The sequence below is a fragment of the Protopterus annectens genome, chromosome 15.part0, assembly GCF_019279795.1.
Source record: "Protopterus annectens isolate FY-2018-M chromosome 15.part0, PAN1.0, whole genome shotgun sequence".
Taxonomy (NCBI): Eukaryota; Metazoa; Chordata; order Ceratodontiformes; family Protopteridae; genus Protopterus; species Protopterus annectens.
In genome coordinates, this window is record NC_056749.1 from 741,104,083 (window position 1) to 741,125,406 (window position 21,324).

The 21,324-nt window shown below is 39.8% G+C and overlaps 1 protein-coding gene across 3 annotated transcripts in view; it reads right to left on the reverse strand.

Moving 5' to 3' along the window:
- Nucleotides 1-3,259: 3,259 nt before the first annotated feature.
- The window catches only part of LOC122790043 (5'-AMP-activated protein kinase subunit beta-2-like), a 145,475-nt gene continuing 127,410 nt past the window's right edge, over nt 3,260-21,324 (reverse strand). For 2 of the 3 annotated variants that reach the window (XM_044057604.1, XM_044057606.1), the window contains exon 3: nt 3,260-3,444. In XM_044057604.1, coding sequence (XP_043913539.1) covers nt 3,277-3,444 — 168 coding nt within the window. In that variant the 3' untranslated portion in view covers nt 3,260-3,276. The remainder of the gene's footprint in view (nt 3,445-21,324) is intronic. The other variant, XM_044057605.1, reaches the window with a different exon arrangement.

The following is a 21,324-nucleotide window of genomic DNA, read 5'->3' on the forward strand; positions in this document are numbered from 1 at the left end:
AGTTTCCAGGATCTGTTGAGGCACCATCTTTGTGGAGAGGGACCACTGTTGCTGTACGCCACTCTTTGGGTACATATCCTGTAGTAAGGCTGAGATTGAACAGTAGTTTTATGTTTGGGGTTAGCTCTTCTTGGAGTTCATGTAGGACGCAGCCCGGGACACCGTCTGGTCCCATTGATGCTGTGTTTTTTGCTTTGGAGAGGGCGGCTCTTACCTGAGCATCTGAGATGTCAGGGGGGCAGCACACTGCTGGGATAGATATTTGCCCTTTTGGTAGGGAGGGGGGGGGGAGTTTGCGCTGAACCTGTCAGCTAGGATGTTGGCAATGTCTGTGGGTTTGGTGTATTTTTTGTCATTTTGGACTAATTCTGAGCATATCTGGGAATTCCCATTCAGGTTCCTGATGTAACTAAAGAAAGCCTTGTGATTATCCTTAGTGTCCCCTGTGCAATTTTTCTCTCTAAGCTGGCCTTAGATGATTTTATGATTGCCCGTAGTTTTTTGCTAATACTGATCAGAGATGCCTTCCCTTTTTGGGATTTTGCTCTATCATGTAGTAGCTTCCTCCTTCTATTGTATAGTTTGTTTATGGCTGGGGTCCACCAGACATGACGTCTGCCTTTGGAGGATTGGGTCTTGGTTTTATTTGAGATTTCATGATCCATGCATTCCTGAAGGTGTTCATAGAATGCGTTTATAAAGGATTCTGCAGTCTGGGCCATATTTTCCACAGGCCTGGGGGCCTTGAAGGATTCCACCTCGGTTTTGAGGAGTGTGAAATTTGCTTTAGAGAAGTTTTTCACTGTTTGTTTTCTAGGCAGGGGGTGGGGTTGGGATGTGAATATCCAGTGAGATTAGTTTATGGTCTGATCTTACCAGTGAGGGATACACTTCTGGTCTGGAGCATAGAGTCCCCATGTTGGTGATGATCAGGTCCAGTATGTTTTCCCCTCTTGTGGGAGTGGTAACAAGTTGTTCCATAGCATTTGAGTTTATAAATTCTAGGAACCTTTGGGCTAGGGTGCTGGAGCTAGAGTAATGCTCCCAGTCTATGTTTGGGTAGTTGAAGTCGCCCAATATAATGGTGTTTGGAGAGACCTTCATATTTTCCAGTGTTCTCAGGAAGGCTGGGTGGGGTTCCTAGGTTTGGGAGGGTGGTCTGTAGCAGGCTATAAACTGGAAGGCAGTTTTACCCACTGTTAGTTGCACATGGATAGTCTCTGATGCTTCGTGCTGTGCCACCAACCTGGAGGTGTGGGTATCTTTGACGAATGTTGATACTCCCCCTCCTTTTGTGGTTCGGTCCAAGTTTTGGGGCTGAAAAGCATGGTGTGAGGTATAACCTGGTAGTGCTGGGGTGCTCTCGGGAGCCTTGAACCAGGTTTCTGTTACTGCACAGATATCGATGTTCTCCACGCTAAGGAGAGTTTTGAGTGCATGCATCTTGAGGTTTAGACTTCTGGCGTTGAGTAGCATTACTCTTAGTTTCTTATCCCTTGTGATACCTATGGAGGTGGGTTTGTCTTTTGAGCCTTGCCTAAAAAAGGCACTATGAGGGTAGCAAGAGCCTTTGCCAATATCCGAAAGCCCAGGGGTGACAGGTGCAAGCCGTCCCTAGCGAAGCATCATGGCTTGTCAAGCATTAGATACAAACAGGAACATTGGATCCCCTTTGAATGACACCAATACTTAAGCCAGTTGTTGAAATTGATCATCTTGTCTTCATATTGTGGCATCATTCTTGGTGAGGTAAGATGCTACTCAAGGTCAGGGTCATACCGGCCTGGGCTACATGCTCAGAGAGCTCCTCTATGTCTCTTTTCATGTAGTCCAGGGAGGTATGTCTCAGGTTATTCACACCAGCATGGACAATGACTGAGTCATATTTGTACTTGCCTTGGAGTGACCTGAGTGCTTGTGTTATGTGGCGGATCCTAGCGCCAAACAGGCAGCTCACCGTGACCTTCTCCTTGTTCAGCCTGGTGAGCGGGACGTGTGCCTGACGATAGAGTCACCTATTACAAGTGTATCAGGTGTGTTGTTTAGCCTTAAGAGCTGTGACTGTTCGGCACACTGGCTTTGTGAGCTATGTGTTGCACGTGTTTTGTTTTGGGGTAGCGGTTGCTTGGGTGTCTGCTTTGGAGGTCTCTGCTGCTTAGGCAGATTTTTATTTAGAGCCTCCGAGTATGTTTTTGTGTGTTTATGTGTTTGGTTTGCTGTTGTGGTAGGTCTATGTGAGACTGGACTTGTAGTGAGTTTGGTTTCCTTCTCCTCCTGACTGGTTACGCCAGTACTGAGTTGAGAGAGCTTAGCCTCCAGTTTGGCTACATGGTTGCATCTCTCACATATGTTGGAATTTGTTGGGAGGAGGAGAGGGTTGTCTGTGTACATGAGGCAGTTGTAACATTGCCTCAGGATTCCCAGATTCACCAGCTGGACCGGAGAGGAGATTGACAACTGACCTTTGGACATGCTAGAATAGTATTGGGAATTCCTTTATAATTGAAAAGGGGCCAATGGGGAACAAGGTACTCAAGGGGAGTTTGTGAGGGTGTAGTGCTTTTAATTTTTAGTGCTGACTTCTATAATTGCTTTAGTGAGCAAGTGCCAGGCTTTAGAGTAGGAATAGGGTGTTTATTATGAGAACTAGATCAGTTCTAAGGGAAAAAGTGAACAGCAGACTTTATGGAGCCAAGAATGGTTTAAACCCAATTAAGCGGCGCTGTTCGATGCTGCGCTATGTGCAAAATTGCGCAAAGCCGTGCTAAAGCGGGTTTTATACAGGGGGACTTGAAAGAGCTAGAAATTGGCCCAAAACGGCCAATAGACTACCAGATTCTTGTGCTAAGGAAGTTCCTTTTCAGCACCGAATCTGGGAATTAATCTACAATGCATGATGGCATAAAGTGCAAACTACACTGTCAGCAAAAAATCACTGTGACGTATTAAGGCAAATACAGTCAGATAACTAGTTGCAATTATGCCAAAGTATTAATAGCATGGGTCACACATGCCCCAGGCATAGAACAAGACATCTTGAAGAACGAGTAGACATCCTAACTCCTACCTACTAACATACTACTAGAGACCCTCAAAGTAACAGATTTCATTCCCGTTTGCTGTGACAATAACCAACAGCTCTACAAAAATCTTTCAAAAAAAATTGGGGAGGCAACCAATAAAGCAAATGCAATCCACACCTCCCTATATTTCATTACCCTGAGGTTAACTCTACAATGCCCTAGTGAATAAATCGACAGGTGCATTGAATGATAGTCACCTTTTTATAAGTGGAATCTTTTGGTTCCAGTTATTAAAGGATCCAGAGATGAAGACTTCCTTCCCTCCCTCGGCCCAGCGGATGACAGTGGGGCGTGCCTGCTGAGAAGGTTTCAGACCGTCCTCAGCTTCAGGCTGCCAAGTGAACTCTTTCTCTCCATGAGGCTGAAGGAATAAAAAATAAATAAATAAAAAAAGATGACTGGACTGGGAAAGAAAAACAAGCACTTAAACATTAGCTTTGTAAGCAAATTGATCATTAATATCACCAGCACATGCCAAAATAGCTGGCGAGGCAATGACAAGTACCTTCCAATTTGTATTTTAATTTCCTCTGGTTCCAAGCACACATTCATATTTTGGCAGGTGTATGAACAACCAAGCAACTACACAAAACCAGCAGAAGCATACATATCATGCAAGTAGCCACACTATCAACAACAAAAAGATTTAAAAGAAAAAAAATCAGTCCTCTAGCATGCAAAGCTATTACTAACAAGGTGACAGTCATTAAATAATACACAAAAAAACAAATGAAAAATTTAAATCATGTAAATTTCAGAAAGAAAAAAAATTGTCAAGACTTTATATAAAATAAGAAGCAATCAGGTTTCAAAATTCTAGTTTAATAGTAAAACATGTATTTTCACATTTCTCTTTTTACATTTAACCATATGTAGTTTCTTTTTATCCCAGCTTTCTCTCATTGCTAAACACCTCCACTTCAAATAGTAAAGATATTCCCCTTTTCTTATTTGTTAAATAAGCACCATGGAAAAGTCAACTTAGGAAGTTTAAAAGTGTATTTAATTTGGTGCCTGAATTCAAAATACTTCACAATAACAATGAAGCCTACAAAAAATAATAAAACATGATAACACTGAGGTCATATTAAAACAAATTAAATGCAATTGCATAATGCAGGGAAGATGAACATTTCAACAATAAAAATTATTCTCGGTTTTAAATAACCACCCCCTAGAACAGATACTGTATGGATCTTCCATAAGTCAAGGTCCACTGAGCCTAAAGTTGAGGTAGGCAGGGAGTTCCACATAGCTGAAGCCAAATGCAATGGCAGCCCGCTGCCCCTAAACAACTACATGGAATCATCAACAGCCACTTACCTGCTCATCTTAAATGGAGGATCAGGGCATAGAGCACCAATAGCTGTTTTAAACAGACGGGGGCTGTAGATAAGAGTGCACATGCTGTGTACTGTAGCACGTCAAAGATGGAGTGTGCACATATAAATGTCAGGCATGTGCCATGCCTAGTGCCATTTTGAGAGTGCAGCCAAAGAGTGAACATGTATGACTGCAATAGTTAGTTTGTATATAAGTTACTTAAGTTAAATTCAGTAAACTTGTATTGTGATGTGTCTGTATAAAATAAAGCTGCTTGAACAGAACCCAGGAAGACTCTTCTACTATGTCCAAAGTAGGAGAGCAACATGGTGTTAGAACCGGGATCACAGAGATTAATATTTGTAGCCACGAGCAAAAGAAAAGTACAATGGGCATGAAAAGAGATTAAACTAGCAAAACAAATATAATAAGGCAAAAAGGGCACACTAAGCGTAAATAAACCAAAGCGACTGCATGTTTTTGGCAAAGTGCTGTGTTTTGGCATAACTGCGACTTTGTATTGTACCAAGGGCATAACTACAGTTATTCGATGTTTCTCAAACTGTGTAAAAGTGCTTACAGTGTGTGCTTATTACTGTGCATGTATTCCGAAGAGTTTGTGTGCAAAGTGCATTATTTTGTGAAGTACAGTCAAAGTATAGCCATTTCGAAAAGTTTCTTGTTCTTGGTGTGTCTATTCGTAAAGTACAGTCATTACAGAGTGTTTCTTACACTGTAAACAGTTGCCTAGCAAGGTACCGCCATTTTGAGGAAATTTCAGTGCACTGCGTACAGTTTATTCGCAAAGACCAGTTACACAGAGGCTTGCATCGTACAGTTATTTGATATGTTTTTTATGTTTCTTGTACTGATAAGAGGTAATTTCTTGCAATACAGTAATTTCAAGAGTATTACAGTGCCGGAGACAGACTTATTTTGCAAAGTTCGGTAATACAGAGGCTTGTTGTGCTACTGGGCAAAGTTACAAATACTGACAAATTTCTGGCAAATATGTATGTGTATGTGTTTGTGCTTATTTGCAAAACCGTTCACTGGTACATGTTAATGTGGCAGATGGATTTTGAAAGCCCTCACATTTGATCAGAATACTGCAGAGAATTGGAGAATATTTGAGCAAGAGTAGAATATTTTTTCAGATAAAAATGCATACACCAAGGCATTCATTTTGTTAAACTTAAATGGGTCAGAGGCCATAGAAAGGGAGTGTTCATTTCTGTATGCACGAGCAGTTTAGGAGGGAGAAGGTGAAAATCATCATTGTTGTACAGGCTGAATCAAAGGAAGATCCAGAGTGATGGGCAAGTTCAGAAAGATGTGTAACCCCCACACAAATGTTACATTAGAGAAGCATTTGTTTTTTACACGAGAGATCAGAAACCAGGGGAAACCTTTGCAGCTTATATAACTGACCTAGAACACTTACCCAAGTTAAAACATATCTGTTTGGTGACTTAAAAGACGAGTTAATGGAGGACAAGCTCATGTGTGGTATCAGTAGTGCTGCTGTGAGGAAGATGTCGCTTCGTGACAGTGATTTAATGTTGAGTAAAGCCATAGAGATTTGTCAAATCCATGAAATAACAGAAAAAACATACAAGTATCCTTGCAAGTGACAAGAGCATGGTTTCAGCAAGCTCCAGAGCAAATGTAGATAGCATGCAACATGTGGCAAACAGAAGTAGGCCTAAGTACATGGAAGCCACACCCCCTGCTGGCTCACCAGGGAAACCATGTAGTTTTCCAGCAAGTTCCAAAACTAGTTCAGTTAAAGGAGCATGTTTCTCAGTGCAGTACAAGTGTGAATCATCAAAACCAAAGTCCAGCTTTATTGTTAACTGTTGCAATTGTGGTGCAAATCATGAATCTATTAGAGAGAGAGAGAGAGAGAGAGAGCTTAGCATTTGGTCAGCAATGTCACAAGTGTAAAAAATGGAACCATTTTCAAAAGTTTTGCAAATCCAGTAAACCTCCCACAGCTGTAAAGAAGGTCACACAAAAAAAAGTGAGTTGAGCAAGTAGAACTGCAGCAGTCAACTTTCTATGTAGATGGTGCATCAGTAGTTGGTGAAAGAGCTGATGCAGTGAATGTACTGACAAAGAGCTAAGTGTTTTGTACAGTCTGGATCAATGGTAAATCCACAGAGTTTAAAACAGGCACTGGTTCAAAGTGTAATGTTATATCAGCAGACACATTTGCTAAAATGAGAACTAATGAACAACTCAATGTGGCCAGTAATACAAAACTTGCTGATTATGGAGGTGAAGAAATTCAAACCAAAGGATCAGTGATGCTTTCATGTTATTTGGCCAAGAACTGTTACAACTTGTTATTCTATGTAGTCCAAAGGCCAGGACAGTCTTTCCCGGGTCTCAAAGAAAGTTTGAGAATGAATCTGCTTTCTTTTACCAAAGAAGTTAATCACATAACTATCTCCTAGGTCCAATTTTTCTGAAGCCATTTTCTCAAAGTATGCTGATGTTTTCGATGACAAGTTGGGCAAACTTCCAGTTGTGTATTCCGTGAAGTTAGACCCAGAGGTCACTAAAGTAGTCAGACCGTCAAGAAGAGTTCCAACAGCTATGCAGGATAAAGTTAAGGATCAGTTGGATAAAATGGTGCAGCAAGGTGTAATTTGCCCAGTTACAGAACCAACTGAATGGGTGTCGTCAATGGTAGCAGCTCACAAAAAAGGCTCAGATGAAATCAGAATACGTATTGACCCAAGAGATTTGAACAAGTTATTGAAGAGACCATATCATCCAATGCACATGGTCGAAGGTCGCAGCCCTAACACTGAATGCCACTGTCTTTTCTGTCTTGGAAGCAAAAAGTTAATTTTGGGAAGTGATGATTGATTGCAAATCCTCATTACTAACAACTTTTGGTACCCTGTTCGGCAGATACAGATTTCTAAGGATGCCATCTGGAATAAATTCTGCAAGTGAAGTCTTCCGGCGTGCAATGGAACACGTTTTTTCAGGTTATCCTTGTGCCATAATAGTAGATGGATTACTAGTTTGAGGCAATGGTTAAGCAGAGCATGACAGAAACCTGAAGACAGAGCACATGAAGTAAACTTGAAGCTCAGTCCTCTGAAGTGCAAATTCAAGCTACCAGAAGTTACATATAGAGGTCATTTATTTACCAGTACTGGCTTGAGACCAGACCAGACCAAGCAATCAAATATCCTTGAAATGTCAGCACGAGACAATATTCAATCTCTACAGTGTTTCGTAGACATGGTCAACTATTTAGGCAAGTTTATACCACACTGCAGTGAGTTGACAGCACCTTTAAGAGAACTGACGTGCAAAAATGTTGCATGGTCATGGTTAGAACAGCACCAGAAGGCATTTGAAGACCTTAAGCAGAATATTGTCACCCCACCTATATTAAGATACTATGACATGAATTAACCAGTTACTCTTTCCTGTGATGCTTCAAAATTTGGTCTTGGCACAGTTATACTTCAAGAGAGCAGACCAGTAGCCTATGATCTAGAACACTTAACCAAACTGAGATGCAGTCTGCTCAAATTGAGAGAGGGTTTTTGGCAGTAGTGTCTGCATGTTCCAAGTTTTATGATTATGTTTATGGTCCAGCTATTCAGATTGAAACTGATCACCAACCTTGTTACTATTTTAAAGAAGCCTATGCATTCAGCTCCAGTGAGATTGCAAAGAATGATGCTTAAATTGCAAAAGTACAACTTTTTGATCTATACAAAAGGCAAACTGCTCTATCTAGCTGATTTCCAGATTTTTTCTACCACTAGGCTTGATAAATTAAGAGATTACACAAACACTGATCCAATTTTGCAAAAGCTCAAAGCAATCTAGTGTACCATCCTGAAATGCAAACCTATTTTCCTTACAAAGATGAACTGTTGATGGAAAATGGCATTATTTTCAAAGGTCCTAAATTGTTGCTTCTGCTTCCTTACAACAAGAATATATCCAGATTTTGCATCATGGTCACCCAGGTTCTGCATCCACTAAGAGAAGAGCAAGAGAATTAGTATTTTGGCCTTCATTACTGAAGGACATTGATAAAGTATTTTCTTCTAGTTCAGTATGCAATAGTATTAAGACTGCATTTACAAAGAAAATCACTTCAGCTTAGTCAAGTTCCTGAACTACCTTGGTCAACAGTAGCCACTGATATCTTTGAGTGGAACAATCAACACTTCTTAGTATTGGTAGACTCTTATTCAAAACTTGTTTGAGATTGACTTACTACCTAACCTAACATCCACTGCTGTTATTACTAAATTGAAACGTCATTTCTCAGTCCACACAAAGTTATTTCTGACAATGGTACTCAATTTACTAGTCAGTTGTTTCAGAAATTTACAAGAGAATGGGACTTTGTACATGTTACTAGTAGTCCTGAATATCCACAGTCAAATGGAATGGCTGAACGTGCAGTGCAAAGTGCAAAACAATTACTAGAAAGGTCAGAGCATGACAATACCGATGTCTTTTTGAATTTACTTAATCTCAAAAACATACCCCATGACGATCATGACTCATCTGCTCAAAACTTCTATCAAGGCAAACCAGAACAACGCTACCTATTAGTTCCAGTTTACTGAGGCCTAAAGCTAATAACAGAACCATAAAAGCTCAATTACTCAAGAAGCGTTCTATCCAGAAGTCCAGTTATGATAAATCGCGTTCTATCCAGAAGTCCAGTTATGAAAAACAAAAAAGAGTGTTGAATAGTCAAGAACGTCCAAGTGCCTTAACGCAGTTTTATTAAAATACAAAATAAATAGCGTTTTCGCTACTACATGCAAGTAGCTTCCTCAGAGGCTAAAACACAGAAGAGGCGCCAAACAGTTTATATACTGTAGGCAGCCTAATTAAAATCAGCTGACATTGTTAAAACATCACTTCCTTAAAAGTTACAAACAGTTTTTCTTTAAGTTATTTTCCAAATCAATCCTAATGGTCGATCCTAAAAAATTTTTTAACAATTAGCAACAGAGATGTATCATATCCATATGTTAATAAGAAGACTTTGTGGAAAATACATATCTGTTGTTATAAGTAAGCCCTATTTTAATGTAAAATGTAAAAGGACTAAAAATCAAGTATAACTAAATATGTATAATCAAGTGTACACAGGTTAAATGTACTGGCCAAAACCTGTCATAAGTAATTTCTTAATGCGGAGCAAGTTCATCAACGTAAATAAGCCTTATATTTTAGCACAGGGGCTATATTACAACTTTTGTTTAAACCTGGCATATTAAAGGCATCCAGTTTGAGTTGCCAGTATAATTCTAAAGTTTCTAACAACAAGGAGGTAGGTCCACCCCTAATAGATTTTTGTTTACAGTCAATGCCCATGAAAACAAAACTATGTCCTTGATTAAATTCAACATGTTTGGCAAGAGCATTCTCAGTTTTGTTGTTTCTGATGGCATATATATGTTGATATATGCGCTCTCTGAATTTTCTGTCAGTCTTTCCGACATAAAATGCCGGACAGCAAACACAGAGAGCCACATATACAACTGATTTTGTGTCACAATTTATTTTGTGATTAATCCAAAATCTTTGTTGTCCTATACTAAAAGAACTACCGGATTTCACAACATGGCACCAGTTACAGGACCCACAAGTGAAGCACCCTTTGATTTTTTGAAGGCTATAGTTTGGTGCATTGGTTTGTAACAACTCTTTAATGTTACTACCTCTCCTAAATGTAACTTTAGGTCTATTACCTAATTTCTCCACGAGAAAAGAATTATTAGTAATAAAGTACCAATTCTTCACAATAATATCTGATAGTTCTTTAGAATTCAAATTATAAATAGTGGAGAAGGACAAGGAGAAGTCACACCTAGGTTCCTCTGACGCAGTGCCAGGGCTGAAACCTGTTTCTATCAAACCAATTGTAGCCCCTTCTTCAATGGAAATCTTATTACGGTCACTAGATATTAAAGGGCAAATTATTCCATTAACTCTCTTTGGAAACTTCCAGTATCACCTCCTCAATCAAAGAGGTAGGATAACCTCTATCCAGGAAGAAACTGTTCAACAAAATACATTCTTCCTCAAAATCTTTTAATTCACTACACATCCTGACCGCCTCACAAGTTGGCCTTTAACAATTCCTTTCTTAACTTATATGGGTGGGCACTTGTGTAGTGTAGGAATGAGTTAATGTATGTGTCCTTTCGAAAGATGGACGAGGTGAATCTGTGGTTCACAAGATCCTTCCTCAGTTTCACGTCCAAGTAGTCCATTTCATTGGTATCAAACTTAGATGTGAACCTGAGGAAATCTGTTGTACCATTGAAATAATCTACCAAGAGACATGCCTCATCTTCATTGCCCTTGAACAAAATGAAAATATCATCAAGGTATCTAGTGTAGTGGCGTATTCTATCCTTCCATAATTTGATTGAGGAGGTGATACTGGAAGTTTCCAATAAGAGAGTTAATGGAATAATTTGCCCTTTATATCTAGTGACCGTAATAAGATTTCCATTGAAGAAGGGGCTACAATTGGTTTGATAGAAACAGGTTTCAGCCCTGGCACTGCGTCAGAGGAACCTAGGTGTGACTTCTCCTTGTCCTTCTCCACTATTTATAATTTGAATTCTAAAGAACTATCAGATATTATTGTGAAGAATTGGTACTTTATTACTAATAATTCTTTTCTCGTGGAGAAATTAGGTAATAGACCTAAAGTTACATTTAGGAGAGGTAGTAACATTAAAGAGTTGTTACAAACCAATGCACCAAACTATAGCCTTCAAAAAATCAAAGGGTGCTTCACTTGTGGGTCCTGTAACTGGTGCCATGTTGTGAAATCGGTAGTTCTTTTAGTATAGGACAACAAAGATTTTGGATTAATCACAAAATAAATTGTGACACAAAATCAGTTGTATATGTGGCTCTCTGTGTTTGCTGTCCGCATTTTATGTCGGAAAGACTGACAGAAAATTCAGAGAGCATATATCAACATATATATGCCATCAGAAACAACAAAACTGAGAATGCTCTTGCCAAACATGTTGAATTTAATCAAGGACATAGTTTTGTTTTCATGGGCATTGACTGTAAACAAAATCTATTAGGTGGACCTACCTCCTTGTTGTTAGAAACTTTAGAATTATACTGGCAACTTAAACTGGATGCCTTTAATATGCCAGGTTTAAACGAAAGTTGTAATATAGCCCCTGTGCTAAAATATAAGGCTTATTTACGTTGATGAACTTGCTCGCATTAAGAAATTACTTATGACAGGTTTTGGCCAGTACATTTAACCTGTGTACACTTGATTATACATATTTAGTTATACTTGATTTTTAGTCCTTTTACATTTTACATTAAAATAGGGCTTACTTATAACAACAGATATGTATTTTCCACAAAGTCTTCTTATTAACATATGGATATGATACATCTCTGTTGCTAATTGTTAAAAATTTTTAGGATCACCATTAGGATTGATTTGGAAAATAACTTAAAGAAAAACTGTTTGTAACTTTTAAGGAAGTGATGTTTTAACAATGTCAGCTGATTTTAATTAGGCTGCCTACAGTATATAAACTGTTTGGCGCCTCTTCTGTGTTTTAGCCTCTGAGGAAGCTACTTGCATGTAGTAGCGAAAACGCTATTTATTTTGTATTTTAATAAAACTGCGTTAAGGCACTTGGACGTTCTTGACTATTCAACACTCTTTTTTGTTTTTCAAAAAGTTTGTTTCTTGCTGGTCTGTTGGTTTCTAATGGCTTCTGAGTGTTTGTCTAGTCCACCCAGTCCGAATTTGTTCGGGACTAATACTCCCGATAACACAGACATTGCTTCTTTATTAGTCAGCCTTTCGCAAAGGCTGGATGTGTTCAACTCCAGGCTTAACATCATCGAAAGGGGGAGTGGTTCCGCTAACCTTGCACTTCCGGATGTCCGTGGAGTAATCCGCTCTACACAAACTAACGGTTCTGTTGCACCTGCAGCCGATGAGGGGTCCGTTGGAGTCCATGCAGCTTCTGCTACAGCTGCACACCAAGGGCATTTGTTGTCCGCCACGGATGGCTTTTTGTCATCAGCGCTGAATAGCAGTGTTAACGGGTCTGGAGGGGACAGTATACCGCCAGGGCAGCAGCAAAGGACACAACAGTTTCCAACGGATGTCCCTAAGGGGATCCCAGGAGCGGGCCCGAGTTCTTCTAATCGGCTAACACAAGAAAAGGCACTTATTGGCGTTACATCAGCCGCTGAATGGATAAACAACACAGGTGACTTTTTTTCTTTTTTACAACCTGTTCATGATGGACCGCCGGTGCAGGATTCTGTGCGCTCTAAAGAGGACAATTTTGACATTTCTGGCATGTTAAAAACTCTTGACAATAAAACTTTAAAGATTCGTAAGCTACAATTGGAGGTAGCCTATTTCAAACAGTGTATTACTGAGAACTTGGTCCCCAAGGGTTTGAGGAACAATTTTACACCCTCAGGCCTTATTACGGACAATGCTTTTCTTACTGACTTGAAGGGATTGTTTCAGAAACAAGGTTTAGATCTTTTAGAATTGATTGTGAAACACTATTCAGCACATATAGATACTTTGAGTGCAGAAATTGCTCACATTGATGAGAAAATTAGAATGTATGTTCATTTTGAAAGATTTAAATTTGACTATGAGCGTATTTTTGCAAGTATAGATGCTTACATGAGTAAATTGAAAAATCAGAAGTCTAGAAAACTGTTTAGGGATAGACATGTTTATTCTTCTAACATAGCCTATCCCAAACTAGTTAATCCTGTCACTCATGAAGTAACCCAGGGGTCTGGGCACGAGAGGAATGAAAAAGAGGGTACTGAAGACCTTGAAGAGGGTGAATCCACAAACCCCACTAACAATTGGAATGTAGTCAGAAGAAGTAATAGGAATAAGAACAAAACAGGGGGGACGGAGGCTCAACCTTCAAATGCTGCCCACTTGAATAATGACCATCAGCATTTTTTAGGGAAAGCCCCGAATCAAGAGCAGGGTAGGAAAAAGAACAAGAAGTGGAAGAATTGAATCCCCAAATACTCACCTTAGATACTTCTAACTACCCTAAAATTGTCAAGAACAGGAAAGGGGACTTTATTATATATAATTTTTCTTCGCTTGTCCTTGAGACAGAATTGGTTGAGCTACTTTCTTTAGGGTATAATTTTGTTCCATCTAAACATTTTGACATAGTTAAAGTACTTATCGACCTTAAATGCTATGTTAGGAAGCTTAATTTAAAGCTTCTATTCAACAACACTACTGGAGAAGAGAGAAATGGCTTGAAACTTCCGAGCATTTTTAACCCCCCTTTACATGTAGGACTACGCATTTTTGAAAATGCATGTGAGTTAGATATCAGACACTTGGATAAAAGGAAGGGGGCTACGAAAAGTACTTTTAACATAACAAAAGACCAGTTGCAGGCCCTTAACCAATTTAAAGATTCCTGCGTCAGAGTTATGAAACCAGACAAAGGAGGGGGGCTTGTTGTTTTTGAATACGAATTGTATAATGAAAAAATGTTAACAATTCTGGATACACCTGCATACAATCCTTCTTCTCTTAATGAGATGAATACTTGTGTGCAAAGAACAAAGGGTTATTTCAGGGACTTGTTTATTGAAGGAAGGATAGACCATGATACTTATGATTATATTAACATCACACAACCAAGGACGCCCGTCATGTTTGGTATACCCAAGATTCATAAGAATCTTGGTGACCCACCTATGAGGGCTCTTGTTGATGGAAGGTCCTCTATCTCATACCCAACAGCTAAGTACATTGACTTTTTGTTAAACAAATACTTGCAATACATTCCAAGCATATGTAAGGACTCATGGAGCTTTTTAGGAAGTATTAATAATATTTCCTTTGACAGTGGGTACAATTTCTTAACAGTCGACGTTGTCGACTTATATACTTCTATACCACATTTGGAGGCTATAGAATGGTTGGAATTGTTACTAACTGAATTAAATGCACCAAAAGAGGAGACCAATAATATAACTGAACTCTTAGATATAGTTCTATCCTCTAATTTCTTTGTTTTTGGAAGAGACTTTTTCATTCAGAAACAAGGAGTCGCTATGGGCTCTCCATGTGGTGCCATAGTGGCGAACCTGTTTATGGCGTATTGGGAGAGGAAATTTGTTCTGAATCACCCATTATGGAAGGATAGAATACGCCACTACACTAGATACCTTGACGATATTTTCATTTTGTTCAAGGGCAATGAAGATGAGGCATGTCTCTTGGTAGATTATTTCAATGGTACAACAGATTTCCTCAGGTTCACATCTAAGTTTGATACCAATGAAATGGACTACTTGGACGTGAAACTGAGGAAGGATCTTGTGAACCACAGATTCACCTCGTCCATCTTTCGAAAGGACACATACATTAACTCATTCCTACACTACACAAGTGCCCACCCATATAAGTTAAAGAAAGGAATTGTTAAAGGCCAACTTGTGAGGGCGGTCAGGATGTGTAGTGAATTAAAAGATTTTGAGGAAGAATGTATTTTGTTGAACAGTTTCTTCCTGGATAGAGGTTATCCTACCTCTTTGATTGAGGAGGTGATACTGGAAGTTTCCAATAAGAGAGTTAATGGAATAATTTGCCCTTTAATATCTAGTGACCGTAATAAGATTTCCATTGAAGAAGGGGCTACAATTGGTTTGATAGAAACAGGTTTCAGCCCTGGCACTGCGTCAGAGGAACCTAGGTGTGACTTCTCCTTGTCCTTCTCCACTATTTATAATTTGAATTCTAAAGAACTATCAGATATTATTGTGAAGAATTGGTACTTTATTACTAATAATTCTTTTCTCGTGGAGAAATTAGGTAATAGACCTAAAGTTACATTTAGGAGAGGTAGTAACATTAAAGAGTTGTTACAAACCAATGCACCAAACTATAGCCTTCAAAAAATCAAAGGGTGCTTCACTTGTGGGTCCTGTAACTGGTGCCATGTTGTGAAATCGGTAGTTCTTTTAGTATAGGACAACAAAGATTTTGGATTAATCACAAAATAAATTGTGACACAAAATCAGTTGTATATGTGGCTCTCTGTGTTTGCTGTCCGGCATTTTATGTCGGAAAGACTGACAGAAAATTCAGAGAGCGCATATATCAACATATATATGCCATCAGAAACAACAAAACTGAGAATGCTCTTGCCAAACATGTTGAATTTAATCAAGGACATAGTTTTGTTTTCATGGGCATTGACTGTAAACAAAAATCTATTAGGGGTGGACCTACCTCCTTGTTGTTAGAAACTTTAGAATTATACTGGCAACTCAAACTGGATGCCTTTAATATGCCAGGTTTAAACGAAAGTTGTAATATAGCCCCTGTGCTAAAATATAAGGCTTATTTACGTTGATGAACTTGCTCCGCATTAAGAAATTACTTATGACAGGTTTTGGCCAGTACATTTAACCTGTGTACACTTGATTATACATATTTAGTTATACTTGATTTTTAGTCCTTTTACATTTTACATTAAAATAGGGCTTACTTATAACAACAGATATGTATTTTCCACAAAGTCTTCTTATTAACATATGGATATGATACATCTCTGTTGCTAATTGTTAAAAAATTTTTTAGGATCGACCATTAGGATTGATTTGGAAAATAACTTAAAGAAAAACTGTTTGTAACTTTTAAGGAAGTGATGTTTTAACAATGTCAGCTGATTTTAATTAGGCTGCCTACAGTATATAAACTGTTTGGCGCCTCTTCTGTGTTTTAGCCTCTGAGGAAGCTACTTGCATGTAGTAGCGAAAACGCTATTTATTTTGTATTTTAATAAAACTGCGTTAAGGCACTTGGACGTTCTTGACTATTCAACACTCTTTTTTGTTTTTCAAAAAGTTTGTTTCTTGCTGGTCTGTTGGTTTCAGAAGTCCAGTTATGATAAATCGAGCAGATTTCTTCATCCATTGAGGGAGACAGTGAGAATAAAAATGGCGAAACGTTTCAGCTGGATTGCTCAAGTCACAGGTACATGTGCCGAGCTGAGATCCTACCTTGTAGAATCCGAGAGTACAGAGTACAGGAGAAACCGAAGGCATCTACTTCCTGTACCATCATCTTCACAACATTGTTTCAGTGACACAGACTCTAGATCTCAGAGTGAACCAAATGTTGTTCCCATTCCAGAGTGTGTTCCTACCTCTGATTCCATTCCTGAAGATGTTACAAACAATTCTATGATCAAACATTGTACAGATAGCACCAACTGCCAAGCCTAATTCCCAGTTTTATGTCACACGATATGGACGAGTATCCAGACACAGTGTGAAATATGCAGGAATGTGGACCTAACTGTCTATATATGTAGCTTATCTTGTAATGCATGACAAAGAACTGTCTGCGTGTGATACCTGCATGCCAAAAAGATTCATAACATTGCATGTTTCATTCTCTCCAAGAGGGAGGATGTAGATCAGAGTGCACGTGCTGTGTGCCGTGTCTTTAAGAAGCATGTCAAAGACTATGCGTGCACGTATAAAAGTCAGGCACATACCATTCCTAGTGCCATTTTGAGAGTGCAGCCAGAGAGTGAGCATGTATGATTGAAGTAGTTAGTTTGTATATAAGTCACTTAAGTTAAAGTCAGTAAACTTCTACCATGATGTGTCTGTATTAAATAAAGGTGCTTGAACAGAACCCACGAAGACTCTTCTAATCTGTCCAAAGTAGGAGAGCAACAGGGACCATGGTCACATATAGCTCTCTAAGTATTAAAGACCATAATTTTAAAAAGTGACCAGGTTATGTCTGACAGCCAGTGTGACAGCCAGTGCAATTCCCATATTACACAAGATAATCAAATCTAGGAATGTCAAGTTGCAGAATTTTGCCCGTACCATAGCTGAATCAGGCCAGTGCCTAAAAGCACAAGGTACTGTGTCGTGCAATGTCCTAGACAGGGTGAAACCAGTACATGGATCAGTTTCCAGGTTAAACTTGGGTAAAAGGAGTTTAGTTCTGGATATGTTCCTAAGGTGAAAGTATGTAGACTTCACAACTGCCAATATGAGGCCCTTTCATTTTAAAGTGCTGTTACAAAAATACCCTGCAGCTCTGTGCTGATGTTGAGAATCACTGTAAAAGTACAGATTCTTGTGAATGCTGAAATGTAATATACATTAACACACACATATATATATATATATATATATATATATATACATATATATATATATATAGATAAAGAAGCAACAGAACCAAATTTAGAAATATTATCCCCAAAAAAGGAGAGGTAAAGTTAAATACAGATGAATATCACAACAACACTGTACCCTTCTTATCATCTAAAGATAGCCTTGCTTCCTAGTACAGAGTGATAGAACCGTGACTGAGACCCAGGCGATCAGAGTTCACTTATTAAACATGAAGCATGAGGGGGCAGAAGTGAACAGGCAATGATTACGAAGTCTGGCCTTTCTTACACTCCTAATCCCATGCCACTGGGCAGCAGACACCATGCACCTATAGGTGCTGCACCTGGGGAAGGATGCAAAAAGACCGCACCCCACAGGATGGACAAACTAGCAGCTGATCAACTTCTCCAGTGCTCAGGCTAATAAGTGAAGCCTGGTCACCCACTGACTATAGCTACATATATTATATATAGCTACCTTTAGGTTCTTTTTCATAAGTACACAAACAAACAGACGTGTGTGTAGATATACCTATATTAGGGTAGAGTGTGTAATGAATACATTACCTGGCATTCAAGGTTTTAGGAATGACAATTACAATGACTTATGTCTTAAATGAGTTCCGATATCCCAATCTATCAGCTACTTCATTCACTATATCCCAGATCCCATATATCCATTTAGCTATGAGTATCAGTACAGTCTTTCATCCATTTAACTGGAATTTCTCTCTCTCTTTTTTTATTTTTGCATAATAGGGAGACTTACTAGTACAGCAGTTAGTTTTCTGACTGGGTGCAATATCAAATTACTCTACATATGCGCGCGCACACACACACACACACACACACACACACACACACACACACACACACACACACACACACACACACACACACACACAATTATTTATTAGCATTTGATTACTGGAAAGTTCATCTGGACCACAAGAGCCACTTTTCAACAGTGGCCTAGGGGAGAAAAGCTCCGCAGAATAACAGCATTACAAAGATACAAACAAGTGTAGAATATGCAAGATGATATTCAAGGATAAGAAAGCTTGCTTATAGTATTTACAATTCTGATGCTGATGGCATATTTCTATTTCAGGTAGTGGCACAGGCTCAAGCTGAGGCAAAAAGAGCACATCCACAGTGCTGCAGAGAACACAGATCACATAGGTACATTATAAATAGCCAGATGTGCTTGCAACAACCCCTCCTCCACACATCATTGCATTGATATCAGACACCTGAATTCACCTGCGCTATCTCACCTACTCAATGTCAATTTGCGCATAGATCATACAATCAAAGCAGATTACTAGGCTAATGGCCCTGGGGCCATTACAAGCCTAGCCAAGAGTTTATCCCCAAATAAGAAACTTCAATCAGCACCTGTCGCCCCTGTCAATGAGGGACATAGGTAGAGCTCCTGGGACAAATTTGTGGTTACCCATCCACTCAAGGTTGCGCTTGAAGAGGGTCAGTGACATGCTTTGTTTGAAGTGTGTGGGGAGTCTATTCCAGAGAAGGTGCAGCCTCTGGGAGACAAACCTGTCTCTCCAGTAGGTTTTTGTTAATGTCGCATATTAGATTTACGCCTTTCGATCGGGTACTAAGACTTATGGACATGGAGCATCTCTAGTACAGCACGGTCTGAGATTGCCTTACAGGTGAGATACAGACAACCTCTGAGCAAGCTGTACGATACAGGAGTACAGTGATAATGATTTGAGCCTGTCTACATAGGACAGGTGTTGGAGGCCATGCATTCTCTTTGTGAGGTATTTCTATGGCTTTTCCAGTAGGTGCAGATGTTTGAAGAGGTACATATCAAACAGGGCGTTGCACTTGATTACTGACCTAACAAGGGAGGAGTAGAGAGAAGTAATAACCTTTCTTTCTGAATGCAATCCTTATATTTGTGAGATGAACCAAGTAAAAGGCTTTTCTGACCACTGCTGCTACATGATGGTCAAATGTGAGACTGTTGTCAACTTGTGTACCCAGGTCTCTCACCAAAGGTTGTGTGCTTAGGGATTTGCCGTTAATGTGGTAATCAGTAGGGGCCGTGTTTTTGCCGAATTGTATGATAATACATTTTTTGCATTTAACTTAGGCCATGACTTTGGCACCAGTCATGTGCTGCTGTGGGACCCTCTTGAAATAGGTTAATATCACTTGTGGATTCAATGAAAGCACCCAACTTACAGTTGCCCGTAAACTTGATCAGCCATAGGCCTTTTGTCTTTGCCTGGACCTCTAAGAAGTACATGCCAAACAACAGGAGTCCCATGACTGATCCCTGGAGGACACCACTAGTGACAGGTCTTCTGTCAGAGGTGGTGGCACCTATTTTGACCTTGTGGGTCCTATCAGTCAGCCAGATGGCCACCCACCTGATGAGAAAGGGATTTACGCCAAGTTATGTTAGCTTTTCAATGATACCAGAGTGGGGGATTGTATCAAATGCTTTGGCCAAGTCAAGGTAAGCTGTAATGTACTGACTTTCACTCATCCAGTGCCTTGGTGACAGTCTCAAAAAAGTCAACCAGTTTCAACAGGCAAGATAGGTTCTTGACAAATCCGAAATGGGTGGTGTCAAAGTGCTTGGAGATTGGACCTCATAAACAAGAACATAGGCATAATAATAATAATACGCTCCATGGCCTTACAGATCAGACTTGTCAAGCTAATGGGGTGATAGTCTCCAGGGTCAGTAGTGGCAACACCTTTGTGCAAAGGGTAACAGTAGCAGTTCTCCACTCTGCTGGAATGAAGCCTGTACTTAGGCTATGGTTGAATAGGGTGCTCAATGGCGAGGCTAGTTCTTGATGGAGATGTTGCCGAATACAGCCTAAGATACTACCAGGTCCCATGGAAGCTGTGTTCTTTGCCTTGGATAGGGCCTTTAACACTTGATCTATGGAGATGCAAGGTGCGCAGCAGGTATCAGGGATGTTGAATGGGCCTTTGGGGGGGGACAGGGGATGAAGTTTGGCTGAACCTATCAGCTAGCAGGTTGGCTAAGTCAACAGTATCACTGTAAGTGGTACCATTAAGAACTAATTCGGAACAATCCTGGGCTTTGCCACGGAGGCTTCTGATGCAACTGAAAAAGGCTTTGTGGTTAGCCTTTGCTTCAGAGGCTAGTTTCAATTCATAACTGGCTTTGGAGGTTTTCACTAGTGATCTAATTTGCTTGTTGAGGCTAAGGAGGGAGTTCTTCCAACTTGGAATTTGTGTCATTTTACTCTCGGACTACAGTTTCTTCCTTTTGTTGTAAAGCTTGTTGATACAGGATGTCCACCACATAGGTTTGTGTTTCCTTGAGGAGCAGGTTTTAGTTCTTTTGGGATTGGCTGAGTCCATGCAGTTCTACAGGTGCTTGTATACTGCACTGGCATACTGTTCCGCATATTTGCCTGCATCCTCTGAAGGGGGCAGCGGTGTGAAACTACTGATACCCTCCCTTATAAAGGCTGTAGTCAGTTTTGGAGAAGCTTTTTAGCCTGGTTATGGCTGGGGAGGGGTTGGGTGGGACAGACACTTCAAATGAGATAGATCAATGGTCTGATCTCATCAGGGAAGAACTTACTATGGGAGTGGTGCAGAGGTCACCCATGTTGGTGAGAACCAAGTCTAGAATGCTATCTCCCCTGGTGGGGGATTAGAAGAGCTGGTGTATTGCA